The following is a 12,500-nucleotide window of genomic DNA, read 5'->3' on the forward strand; positions in this document are numbered from 1 at the left end:
ACAGAGTCGCTAGTGTGCTACTGACCTAAAACTTCTAGAGAACCGTGTGGTAATGAGGCTTATGATGAAGAAGGCCTGACTATTAGAATTAGCTGCCTGCCTTGTATTACGAACAGGATGATACTGTCCGAGAAGGTCTAATTGTAAAGGATGGTCACACTTATGAAAAATCTTATACCGAACGTTTACTTTTCTACATATACTTACGATATATTAAGTGTTTATATTTCTGTATAAATTGTTAAACTTTTTCGCTTACCTTGTGTTACCAAATGTAGATAAACAAATAAATAAGAGTAATAATGATATTTTGTCCTGTCCCAAACACCAAAATGAAAACAGTCGTCAAACTGGCAAACAACAACAACAACAATAATAACAATAATAATAGTAATAATAATAATAACAATAATAATAATAATAATACATACATACATACAGTTTACCTCTATCATAAAAAATATATGCCCAGCTGCAAAGAGCCTGTGGTAAATAGCAAAACAGTACACATAATTGAAACGGGAATCAACCTAAAATATGCAAGGTGCAATAGAAATTGTATCAATTGTTGAATTCTCGCAGCAAAAAAAAAAAAAATAAATAAATAAATAAAAACGGTCAAAGTTCAAATAGTGATTTTCACATTTAATTTATGACATCTAGTTGTTCCGAGCATAACGTGATACATACCCGGAGGATTTGATTTTTTTTTCTTAAGTAACGACAAAATAACCATCCTTGTACGCAAAATAATCTAACAAAGACCTTTCAAAGAGAAATATCGCAAGGGATAAAATCGATTTGTGAAAGATGAGTTCACTTCAGTTGGGTTGTTAAACATTGTAGCATTTATTACTTTTTCATATTAAAGTTTTGTTAGAAAAACCCACTTGTTACATCATGCATGATTTGTGCAGTTGAACTTTTACCCCGTTAGCCACCACACACGCACACACACACACACACACATATATATATATATATATATATATATATATATATATATATATAAATATATATTTATATATATATATATATATATATATATATATATATATATATATATATATATATATATATATATATATAATGAAACCTTTTCGAGTAATAGTAAACACACAATAGATAACATATTCGGCCATTACTACATTCTCACTTTATATGCATAAGCAGTAACAGCATTTCAATCTAATATACTAAATTACACATGGTGAGAGAGAGAGAGAGAGAGAGAGAGAGAGAGAGAGAGAGAGAGAGAGAGAGAGAGAGAGAGAGAGATTTCCAACAATGCATCTCCTGTTGTATTGAGGTTGGACAGTTACTGTGACCTCCACAAAAAAAAAAAAAAAATAAAAAAAAAAAAATAAAAACACATACACACACCATCCAGGCAGGGCCCCCTACTTCCTCAACATCATCTAATCTTGTGACACCCTTACCCCTATGTGTATGTCCGTACCAGCCCACCCCTCACACAAAATACTTGCCAAACCAGCCTCTTCTAAGATGCATCAAGAGATATCAGAATCTATTCTTAGATGTGCACTTGACAGCTGCAGCCCTTTTTTTTTTCTTTCTTCTTCTTCGTCTTTTTCTTCTGAAGACGTTGTTGCATTGTAGGATGTGAGGTCTCCAATTCCTCTCTCCACCATTTGATGTTCTACTTCTTCTTCTCCTCCTACTCCTTCTCCTCCTCCTCCTCTCCCTTTCTCTTTTTCATATTCTCTTAATAAGGATCTGTCTTAATTCTTCTTTTAGCTGGTTCTGTTCTGAGTAAAATGGACACAAGAGATAATTTTCTCTTTTTCATATTCTCTTAATAAGGATGTCTTGATTTTTCTTTTAGTTGATTCTCTTCTGAGTAAAATGGACACAGGAGATAATTTTCTCTTTTTCATATTCTCTTAATAAGGATCTGTCTTAATTCTTCTTTTCATTGCCTCTGTTCCGAGTAACATGGACATAAGAGATAATTTTCTCTTTTTCATATTCTCTTAATAAGGATCTGTCTTTATTTTTCTTTTAACTGCTTCTGTTCTGAGTAACATGGACACAAGAGATAATTTTCTCTTTTTCATATTCTCTTAATAAGGCTCTGATATAATTCTTCTTTTAACTGCTTCTGTTCTGAGTAACATGGACACAAGTGTGATACTTTTACTTGCATATAATGATGGTCATACTTTTATCCTTTGGTCAAACTTGTAAAAGATTCTTTTCGTAATAAGTAGTACAAAAATAAAGAAAAATACCACAATTATTACAAATATACATGGAATTAAGACTGGATTATCATAAATACTAAAAACATCTATCTTTCCTTGGTAAAATAATTTTTTGGTATGGCAATTTATAAAATAATAGTTGCAAACTTTAGAAAGAGTAACAGGTAAGTGAGAAGAAAAAAGTTTAATTTCAAAATTAGAACAAACACCTATTACAATATAATCCTAAATCTGAATAAATCTGTAAAATTCTTAATTGTAGAAGAAATCTGTAAAATTCTTAATTATAGAAGAATTCTGTAAAATTCTTAATTGTAGAAGAAATCTGTAAAATTCTTAATTGTAGAAGAAATCTGTAAAATTCTTAATGGTAGAAGAAATCTGTAAAATTCTTAATGGTAGAAGAAATCTGTAAAATTCTTAATGGTTGAAGAAATCTGTAAAATTCTTAATTGTAGAAGAATCTTCGAGCTTTGATATCTATATAATGCTAACACAGTTCTTAAACATAATTCTGAAGAAAGTATAAATACAATTTTTTTTATTACAAATATGTTTCAGATTAAATGATAATTTTGCAAACTCCATCGAAAATTATTTTCAAGATACATACCGCTGGCATATTAACATATTCAATTTCATAAATTTCAAATTTACGTAACAGGAAGTTATTTTATTTTGGCCACCAATTGGAAAAAACATATTCTACGAAAATAAAAATTCCATTCCATGATATATATACAAAAACCCTCAAAAAGCATTTGTAATAAATATAGGCGAAAATAAACCCATTTTTTTAGTTTTAGCGTAATATCAAAAGCACAAAATCTAAACAGAAAGCGTAATATATAAATATATATATATATATATAGCATAATAAAATTATACGAAAATATTAACTTTTTTCTTTACAGGGCTCCATGAAATTCATTTTAATAAATCATTTGCAGATCTCCCTGGACAATTATATCCTGTTCGTAATACTAGGCAGGCAGTTAGTTCTAATAGCCAGGCCTTCTCCATCATGAGGCTCAATACTACACGGTATTCTAGAAGTTTTATTCCAGCTGTGACCAAGTTGTGGAATGATCTTCCTAATCGGGTAGTTGAATCAGTAGAACTTCAAAAGTTCAAAGTTGCAGCAAATGTTTTTATGTTAACCAGGCTGACATGAGTCTTTTTATTGTTTATATATGACATATCTTTTTTTGACGTTGTTACTGGTTTTAGAATGATATATTGTTAATTCATTCTCATCACTTATTTATTTCCTTATTTCCTTTCCTCACTGGGCTATTTTTCCCTGTTGGAGCCCTTGGGCTTATAGCATATTGCTTTTCCAACTAGAGATGTAGCTTGGCTAATAATAATAATAATAATAATAATAATAATAATAATAATAATAATAGTAATAAAAATTTAGTCTCAAACTGAAGCAATATGCAACACAATTTGATAATAGAAAAGTAATAAAAAAATAGTCACTCCCCATCCAGTGACACCGAGATTATCAAAACAAGTTTTAAAGAATACTCTTATTATCATTATTTCTATTACCAGCCAAGCTACAACCCTAGTTGGAAAAGCAAGATGCTATAAGTCCAAGGGCTCCAACGGGGAAAAATAGCCCAGTGAGGAAAGGAAATAAGGAAATAAATAAATGATGAGAATAAGTTAACAATATATCATTCTAAAAACAGTAACAGCGTCAAAACAGATATGTACTATATAAACTATAAACTATAAGAAGACTCATGTCAGCCTGGTCAACATAAAAACATTTGCTCCAACTTTGAACTTTTGAAGTTCTACTGATTCAAGGTAATTTTCTTAGAGTACTTATTCATATACTTGAACTATCAAAGCAACTAGAAATTAAAAAATAAAATATTTAAATAATATGAAAGAAGCTACGGATTATGAGCTATTACTTATTAATTTAATTCTAATAGCCAGGCCTTCTCCATCATGAGGCTCAATACTACACAGTATTCTAGAAGTTTTATTCCAGCTGTTACCAAGTTGTGGAATGATCTTCCTAATCGGGTAGTTGAATCTGTTGAACTTCAAAAGTTCAAAATTGGAGCAAATGTTTTTATGTTGACCAGGCTGACATGAGTCATCTTATAGTTTATGTGACATATCTTTTTTGACGTTGTTACTGGTTTTAGAATGATATATTGTTAATTTATTCTCATCATTTATTTATTTCCTTATCACCTTTCCTCACTGGGCTATTTTTCCCTGTTGGAGCCCTTGGGCTTATAGCATTTTGCTTTTCCAACTAGAGCTGTAGCTTGGCTACAAATAATAATAATAATAATAATAATAATAATAATAATAATAATAAAAGTCTTTTCTCATAAGCATTCTAAATTTAATTATTTTAATTATAGAAATTTCAAAAAAGGCACAATGACCGACCAAGGACTTATGCACTCATGATCAACGACAGATTTTCCGATATTACTTGAAAATATGTAATTAAAATATTAAACATAATTTTAACTTCCCTAAATTCCAATAGTACAGAGTTTGTAAAGATTTAAAAAAATAAATAAAAAAATAACAATAATAATTAATTTCATCTAATAATAATAATAATAATAATAATAATAATAATAATAACTAATTTCATCTAAGTGCCATTAGAAGAAGCAGTTGTAGACTACAGATAATGGTTATAAAACGATTGATCAAACCTAATATATGTTGATGAATAAAACGCATTGTAATATTTTGATTGCAAAAAGACAATGATAAAAACGTCCTAATATATGTTGATGATTTGAAAAATAATGAATAAAACGCATTGTAATATTTCGATTGCAAAAAGACAATGATAAAAACGTCCTAATATATGTTGATGATTTGAAAAATAATGAATAAAACGCATTGTAATATTTCGATTGCAAAAAGACAATGATAAAAACGTCCTAATATATGTTGATGATTTGAAAAATAATGAATAAAACGCATTGTAATATTTCGATTGCAAAAAGACAATGATAAAAACGTCCTAATATATGTTGATGATTTGAAAAATAATGAATAAAACGCATTGTAATATTTCGATTGCAAAAAGACAATGATAAAAACGTCCTAATATATGTTGATGACTTGAAAAATAATGAATAAAACGCATTGTAATATTTCGATTGCAAAAAGACAATGATAAAAACGTAATATAATGCTGTTGGTGTTTAAATATACTGATGTAAACGCCATGATATATTTTGATGGTAAAAAGTAATAAAAACATTCAAAGAATATTTTGATGGCTAAGTTAATTATATATATGTATATATGTATATATACAGTATATATATGTATATATGTATATATACAGTATATATATGTATATATACGATAAATTTTACCCATTTGGACCTGTTTTTCTTATTCAAATAAGCCATATATCATACTCCTCTCAATATCTATGGATTCTCTCTACCTTGGGATCAGAGACCCAAGGGGGAATCAACTCAAAGATAATATACTCACATATATACAGTATATATATATATATATATATACATATATATATATATATATATATATATATATATATATATATATATATATATATATATATGTGTATATATATATACTTATGATAATTAAAATGAAGATAAATACCGGATGAACTGAAAATCATAAATGCATAGAAAATATGATAGAAAACCAACGGAAATAAGCTGACTGTTAAAAAATGATAAAAAGTGACAAGTAATATTAATCATTTGAAAAATTATATAAACGTTGTGCAATGGTACTGATGGTTTTATCACCAACGTAAACAAAACGAGATTTTTTGATAAAATATGATACGATAATAAAATATTTTGAAGATTTTTTGAAAAAATATGATACATTAATAAAATATTTTGAAGGTAATAGATGGTTAAAACATCGTGGACTTGAAAATCAATAACATGGATATCTAAAAATATTGTTAGATAAAATACTCATGATTTTAAGACTAACATAGAGAAAATACAGAACAAATTATGATGGGATTACAAGAGAAAGTGAGAATGTTATGAAAGTTTATCAAGAATTGAATTCATTCTCTCGGAAGTCATTAATAAAGCTGGAATATACTTACTTCATTACGCAGTAAATGTTCTATGCGAATTTCTAATTCGCGCGGTTGAAAACACGCCAACGAAATCGCGCGGTCAAAATCGCGCTGTCGAAAACGCGCGGTCAAAATCCACTTGTTTAAAGCGGGCCTAATTCGAAGCACTTCTTCCCATTGCCACGCGGTTGAAAACGCGCCGACGAAAACGCGCGGTAGAAATCGCGCGGGCGAAAACGCGCGGTCAAAATCGACAGGTGTAAAGCGAGCCTAATTCGAAGCACTTCTTCCCAATGAATAAGATGGATATCCACACACCGCTGCATGACTAATGGGTGGAAAAAACTGGGTATACATGTTGTACAGCATTTCAAACATTATTATGTTAATCTCCAATAAGTAATTCCGATTAGTACTTATATAATTCATTGCCCTAACCCATCCCCAAATGTTTTCTAAGACTATTGCGACCCGTAAAATGGTGACGATGGTCTACCTTTGCAACAAGTTTCAGTGAATGATCCCTGCAACCAGGTTCATCTATACACGGAAAGTAAAAGCAATGTTGCTCTCTCTATATGCTGAATTGTTAGATTTTGTGGAAATCTCCACTGTGGTGGAATTATACTGTCACCAATAGGTTTATAACACGTCACTTTATCAGACTTAAGACACGTGGCCTATAACAGAGTTCTGTGGTCTCGCACCATAATTTATGAATGTCATAGTACTCTTAAAAAGGTCATTAATCACAATGTATAAAATACATACTTCTACATATTTTGCATACAAGGATTAGGACATCTCTCTCTCTCTCTCTCTCTCTCTCTCTCTCTCTCTCTCTCTCTCTCTCTCTATATATATATATATATATATATATATATATATATACATACATATATATACACATTCACACATACAGTATATATATACACATACATATACATATGTCTATATATATACAATATATATTCATATATATATATATATATATATATATATATATATATGACTATATACATATTATATATACATATATATATATTCATGTATACACATATATATATATATATATATATATATATATATATATATATATATATATATATATATCACGATCTCCAGTTTAAACTGGAAAATAGCAATTGTCATATCAGAAAAAAGGGATAAATGGCACAATCTGAATAGAAAGAAATATCTTAAATAAAGCTATAATTGTAACCTTAGGAAGAACGATAAAAAAACTAAAAAGAATTATAAAATCTTTAGTAATAAGCCTAAACAAAGCTTGACCAGATTTCACAATTAATAAAACATTATAAGAGCAACTCCACATTCCAATTTTCTTCATAATTTTTTGCAACAACTTCTACGGTAACGAAATAACAGTCATTGAGACACTCATATATTATCAAGAGTCATAATACATAAAGGATTAGTGCCTACTAAAAACAATGAAGCTATTAAGAATTTCATTTCAAAGTTGTACGATACGGGCTACAAAAAGTGATGCAATATGTGCAAAAACCGTATATTTTTCATAAACATTCCATGCATCTTAGGTCCTTCGGACATGTTTATTAGGGTAAAAATGCAACAGTAAAATATTAGACATGAAAAAAGGAGCAAATACAGAAAAAGTGAAACTGAAATTTCAGTTGCTAGCTTTTTGAAAAATTTTACAGTAATCTACATGCTTTTAAATAGAATCTGCATCAAAAACTTGAGTAATAATTGTTGCTTGAGGGTACGTTCAGGCACACTATTCTATCTTGTTTTTTTATTGTTTATAGTTTATATATAAAAGATATATTTTAATGTTATTACAATTATTAAAATATTTTATTCTAATTGATCATTAATTCTGTTGTAGTTTATTTATTTCCTTTCCTCACTAGGCTATTTTTTCTCTGTTGGAGCCCTTGTGCTTATAGTATCCTGCTTTTCCAACTAAGGTTGTAGCTTAATAATAATAATAATAATAATAATAATAATAATAATAATAATAATAATAAAGAGGCAGGATGCAACCCGGAACCCTACATTATAAATACCAAAAAAGTAATAATAATAATAATAATTAATAATAATAATAATAATAATAATAATAATAATAATAATAATAATAATAATAATAATAATAAAGGCAGTTATAAGACAATGTACAGATTTGGGTGCAATTTTGACTCCAGATTAATATCCAAAATTTCATGTATGCTTGGAGATATAAATAAACTCTGACACCACTGTCTTACACATCACACAATACATTACAATCTAGACAAAATCCTTCGAAAATTTGTTTTTATTAGGTATATATATTCAGGTCACTCCAGAAGATTTCCAAGGGTTGGTCTTAAGGATTACACACTTTTTGAAAACCTACTAATAAGGTCCTAGCATAGTTCCATGTCCCACGTGAATGCCATGGAAGGTGCAAAGAACAATAATGCCATGGAAGGTGCAAAGAACAATAATGCCATGGAAGGTGCAAAGACAATAATGCCATGGAAGGTGCAAAGAACAATAATGCCATGGAAGGTGCAAAGAACAATAATGCCATGGAAGGTACACAGAACAATAATGCCATGGAAGGTGCAAAGAACAATAATGCCATGGAAGGTGCAAAAACAATAATGCCATGGAAGGTACAGAGAACAATACTGCCATGGAAGGTACAGAGAACAATAATGCCATGGAAGGTGCAAAGAACAATAATACCATGGAAGGTGCAAAGAATAATAATGCCATGGAAGGTGCAAAGAACAATAATGCCATGGAAGTTGCAAAGAACAATAATGCCATGGGAGGTGCAAAGAACAATAATGCCATGGGAGGTGCAAAGAACAATAATGCCATGGAAGGTGCAAAGAACAATAATGACATGGAAGTTGCAAAGAACAAAAATGCCATGGAAGGTGGAAAGAACAAAAATGCCATAGAAGGTGGAAAGAACAATAATGCCATGGAAGGTGCAAAGAACAATAATGCCATGGAAAGTGCAAAGAATAATAATGCCATGGAAGGTGCAAAGAACAATAATACCATGGAAGGTGCAAAGAAAAATAATGCCATGGAAGGTGCAAAGAACAATAATGCCATGGAAGGTGCAAAGAACAATAATGCCATGGAAGGTGCAAAGAACAATAATGCCATGGAAAGTTCACAGAACAATAATGCCATGGAAGTTGCAAAGAACAAAAATGCCATGGAAGGTGGAAAGAACAAAAATGCCATGGAAGGTGGAAAGAACAATAATGCCATGGAAGGTGCAAAGAACAATAATGCCATGGAAGGTGCAAAGAACAATAATGCCATGGAAGGTGCAAAAACAATAATGCCATGGAAGGTACAGAGAACAATACTGCCATGGAAGGTACAGAGAACAATAATGCCATGGAAGGTGCAAAGAACAATAATACCATGGAAGGTGCAAAGAATAATAATGCCATGGAAGGTGCAAAGAACAATAATGCCATGGGAGGTGCAAAGAACAATAATGCCATGGGAGGTGCAAAGAACAATAATGCCATGGGAGGTGCAAAGAACAATAATGCCATGGAAGGTGCAAAGAACAATAATGCCATGGAAGTTGCAAAGAACAAAAATGCCATGGAAGGTGGAAAGAACAAAAATGCCATGGAAGGTGCAAAGAACAATAATGCCATGGAAAGTGCAAAGAATAATAATGCCATGGAAGGTGCAAAGAACAATAATACCATGGAAGGTGCAAAGAAAAATAATGCCATGGAAGGTGCAAAGAACAATAATGCCATGGAAGGTGCAAAGAACAATAATGCCATGGAAGGTGCAAAGAACAATAATGCCATGGAAAGTTCACAGAACAATAATGCCATGGAAGTTGCAAAGAACAAAAATGCCATGGAAGGTGGAAAGAACAAAAATGCCATGGAAGGTGGAAAGAACAATAATGCCATGGAAGGTGCAAAGAACAATAATGCCATGGAAGGTGCAAAGAGCAATAATGCCATGGAAGGTGCAAAGAACAATAATGCCATGGGAGGTGCAAAGAACAATAATGCCATGGGAGGTGCAAAGAGCAATAATGCCATGGAAGGTGCAAAGAGCAATAATGCCATGGAAGGTGCAAAGAACAATAATGCCATGGAAGGTGCAAAGACCAATAATGCCATGGGAGGTGCAAAGAACAATAATGCCATGGAAGGTGCAAAGAGCAATAATGCCATGGAAGGTGCAAAGAGCAATAATGCCATGGAAGGTGCAAAGAACAATAATGCCATGGAAGGTGCAAAGAACAATAATGCCATGGAAGGTGCAAAGAACAATAATGCCATGAAAGGTACAAAGAACAATAATGGCATGGAAGGTGCAAAGAACAATAATGCCATGAAAGGTACAAAGAACAATAATGTCATGGAAGGTGCAAAGAACAATAATGCCATGGAAGGTGCAAAGAACAATAATGCCATGGGAGGTGCAAAGAACAATAATGCCATGGAAGGTGCAAAGAACAATAATACCATGGAAGGTGCAAAGAACAATAATAAATAAATAAATAAAAAAAAAAAGAACCATGGCTAAATATTCGAATTCTTCTCAGTCACAATAAAGAGGGTATGTAGCCAACACCACATTTCTTCCTTTTCTTAAGTGCTAACAGAAAGCATGAATAATGGAATAACTCCATATATTAATTCTATAAGGTCTAATTAGCAAGCAATTCATAGTACATATTTTAGAACAACAATTCGAGATATAAAGAGAGAGAGAGAGCGTAGTTGTAAAAAAACGGGATATCAGTAAAGAACATGGATTTTTCTTAAGACCATGGTCAATTTTTTAGCGTCAATATGCGTAGGAGATAATGATGATAATTTTATTATAAAAGGCAAAGCTAAAACCCTAGTTGGTAAAGCAGGATGCTATGAGCCCAAGGGCTCCAACAGGGAAAAATAGCCCAGTGAGGAAAGGAAATAAAAATATATACATAAATTACTAGGGAAGTAATGAATAATCAATATAAAATATTTCAAAAACCGTAACAACATTAAAATATATCTTTTATATAAATACTATAAAGAGAGACTTACGTAAGCCTTTTAAACACACACACACACACACACACACACACATATATATATATATATATATATATATATATATATATATATATATATATATATATATATATATATATATATATATTTGCTCATAGAGAAGGCATGACTGCCAAATTACCGAGAACTTCAAATGTTTCGCCTTTTTTACCTCGGCAAACGAAGTTGGAAGGAGGTTATGTTTTACCCCCCCCCCGGTTTGTGTGTGTGTGTTTGTTTGTGAACAGCTTCTTGGCCACAATTTAAATCGTAGTGTAATGAAATTTGCTGGGATTAACTGTTATGTAAAAAGCTGGAAATGATTACATTTTGGAAGGACAAGGTCAAAGGTCAAGCAAAATGTCCAACTCACGTAATCAGCCATAAGTTTGGACATCATTGTCACAGAGACTACAAAACTTGGTTCATATTTGAGTGTAAGAAAATCCACGCCAAGTAATACATGTTAAGGTCTAAGACTAAGGTCAAGCAAAAGGTCAAAGGTCAAGGTTGAGCAAAAGGTCAAAGACCAAGGTCAAGTTCAAGCAAAATGTCCAATTCACGTAATCAGCCATAAGTTTGGACATCGTTGTCACAGAGACTTTAAACTTGGTACATATTTGAGTGTCAGAAAATCCACGCCAAGTAATACATGTTAAGGTCAAAGGACAAGGTCAAACAAAAGGTCAAAGGCCAAGGTCAGGGTCCAGCAAAATATCCAATTCATGTAATCAGCCATAAGTTTGGACATCATTGTCACAGAGACTACAAAACTTGGTTCATATTTGAGTGTAAGAAAATCAACGCCAAGTCATACATGTTGAGGTCAAAGGCCAAGGTCAAGCAAAAAGTCAAAGGTCAAGGTCAAGCAAAAGGTCAAAGGCCAAGGTCAGGGTCCAGCAAAATATCCAATTCATGTAATCAGCCATAAGTTTGGACATCATTGTCACAGAGACTACAAAACTTGGTTCATATTTGAGTGTAAGAAAATCAACGCCAAGTCATACATGTTGAGGTCAAAGGCCAAGGTCACGGTCAAGCAAAAGGTCAAAGGCCAAGGTTGAGCAAAAGGTCAAAGGCCAAGGTTGAGCAAAAGGTCAAAGGCCAAGTTCAGGG

At 31.6% G+C, this 12,500-nt stretch overlaps 1 protein-coding gene across 1 annotated transcript in view; it reads left to right on the forward strand.

Moving 5' to 3' along the window:
- The first annotated feature begins 8,947 nt into the window (after window positions 1-8,947).
- The window catches only part of LOC137616415 (asparagine-rich protein-like), a 98,420-nt gene continuing 94,867 nt past the window's right edge, over window positions 8,948-12,500 (forward strand). The window contains exons 1-2 of the mRNA XM_068346156.1: window positions 8,948-9,602; window positions 9,656-10,816. Of these exons, the coding sequence (XP_068202257.1) occupies window positions 8,948-9,602; window positions 9,656-10,816 (1,816 nt within the window). The remainder of the gene's footprint in view (window positions 9,603-9,655; window positions 10,817-12,500) is intronic.

Source organism: Palaemon carinicauda, chromosome 2 (genome assembly GCF_036898095.1).
Source record: "Palaemon carinicauda isolate YSFRI2023 chromosome 2, ASM3689809v2, whole genome shotgun sequence".
In the NCBI taxonomy this organism is placed as follows: domain Eukaryota; kingdom Metazoa; phylum Arthropoda; class Malacostraca; order Decapoda; family Palaemonidae; genus Palaemon; species Palaemon carinicauda.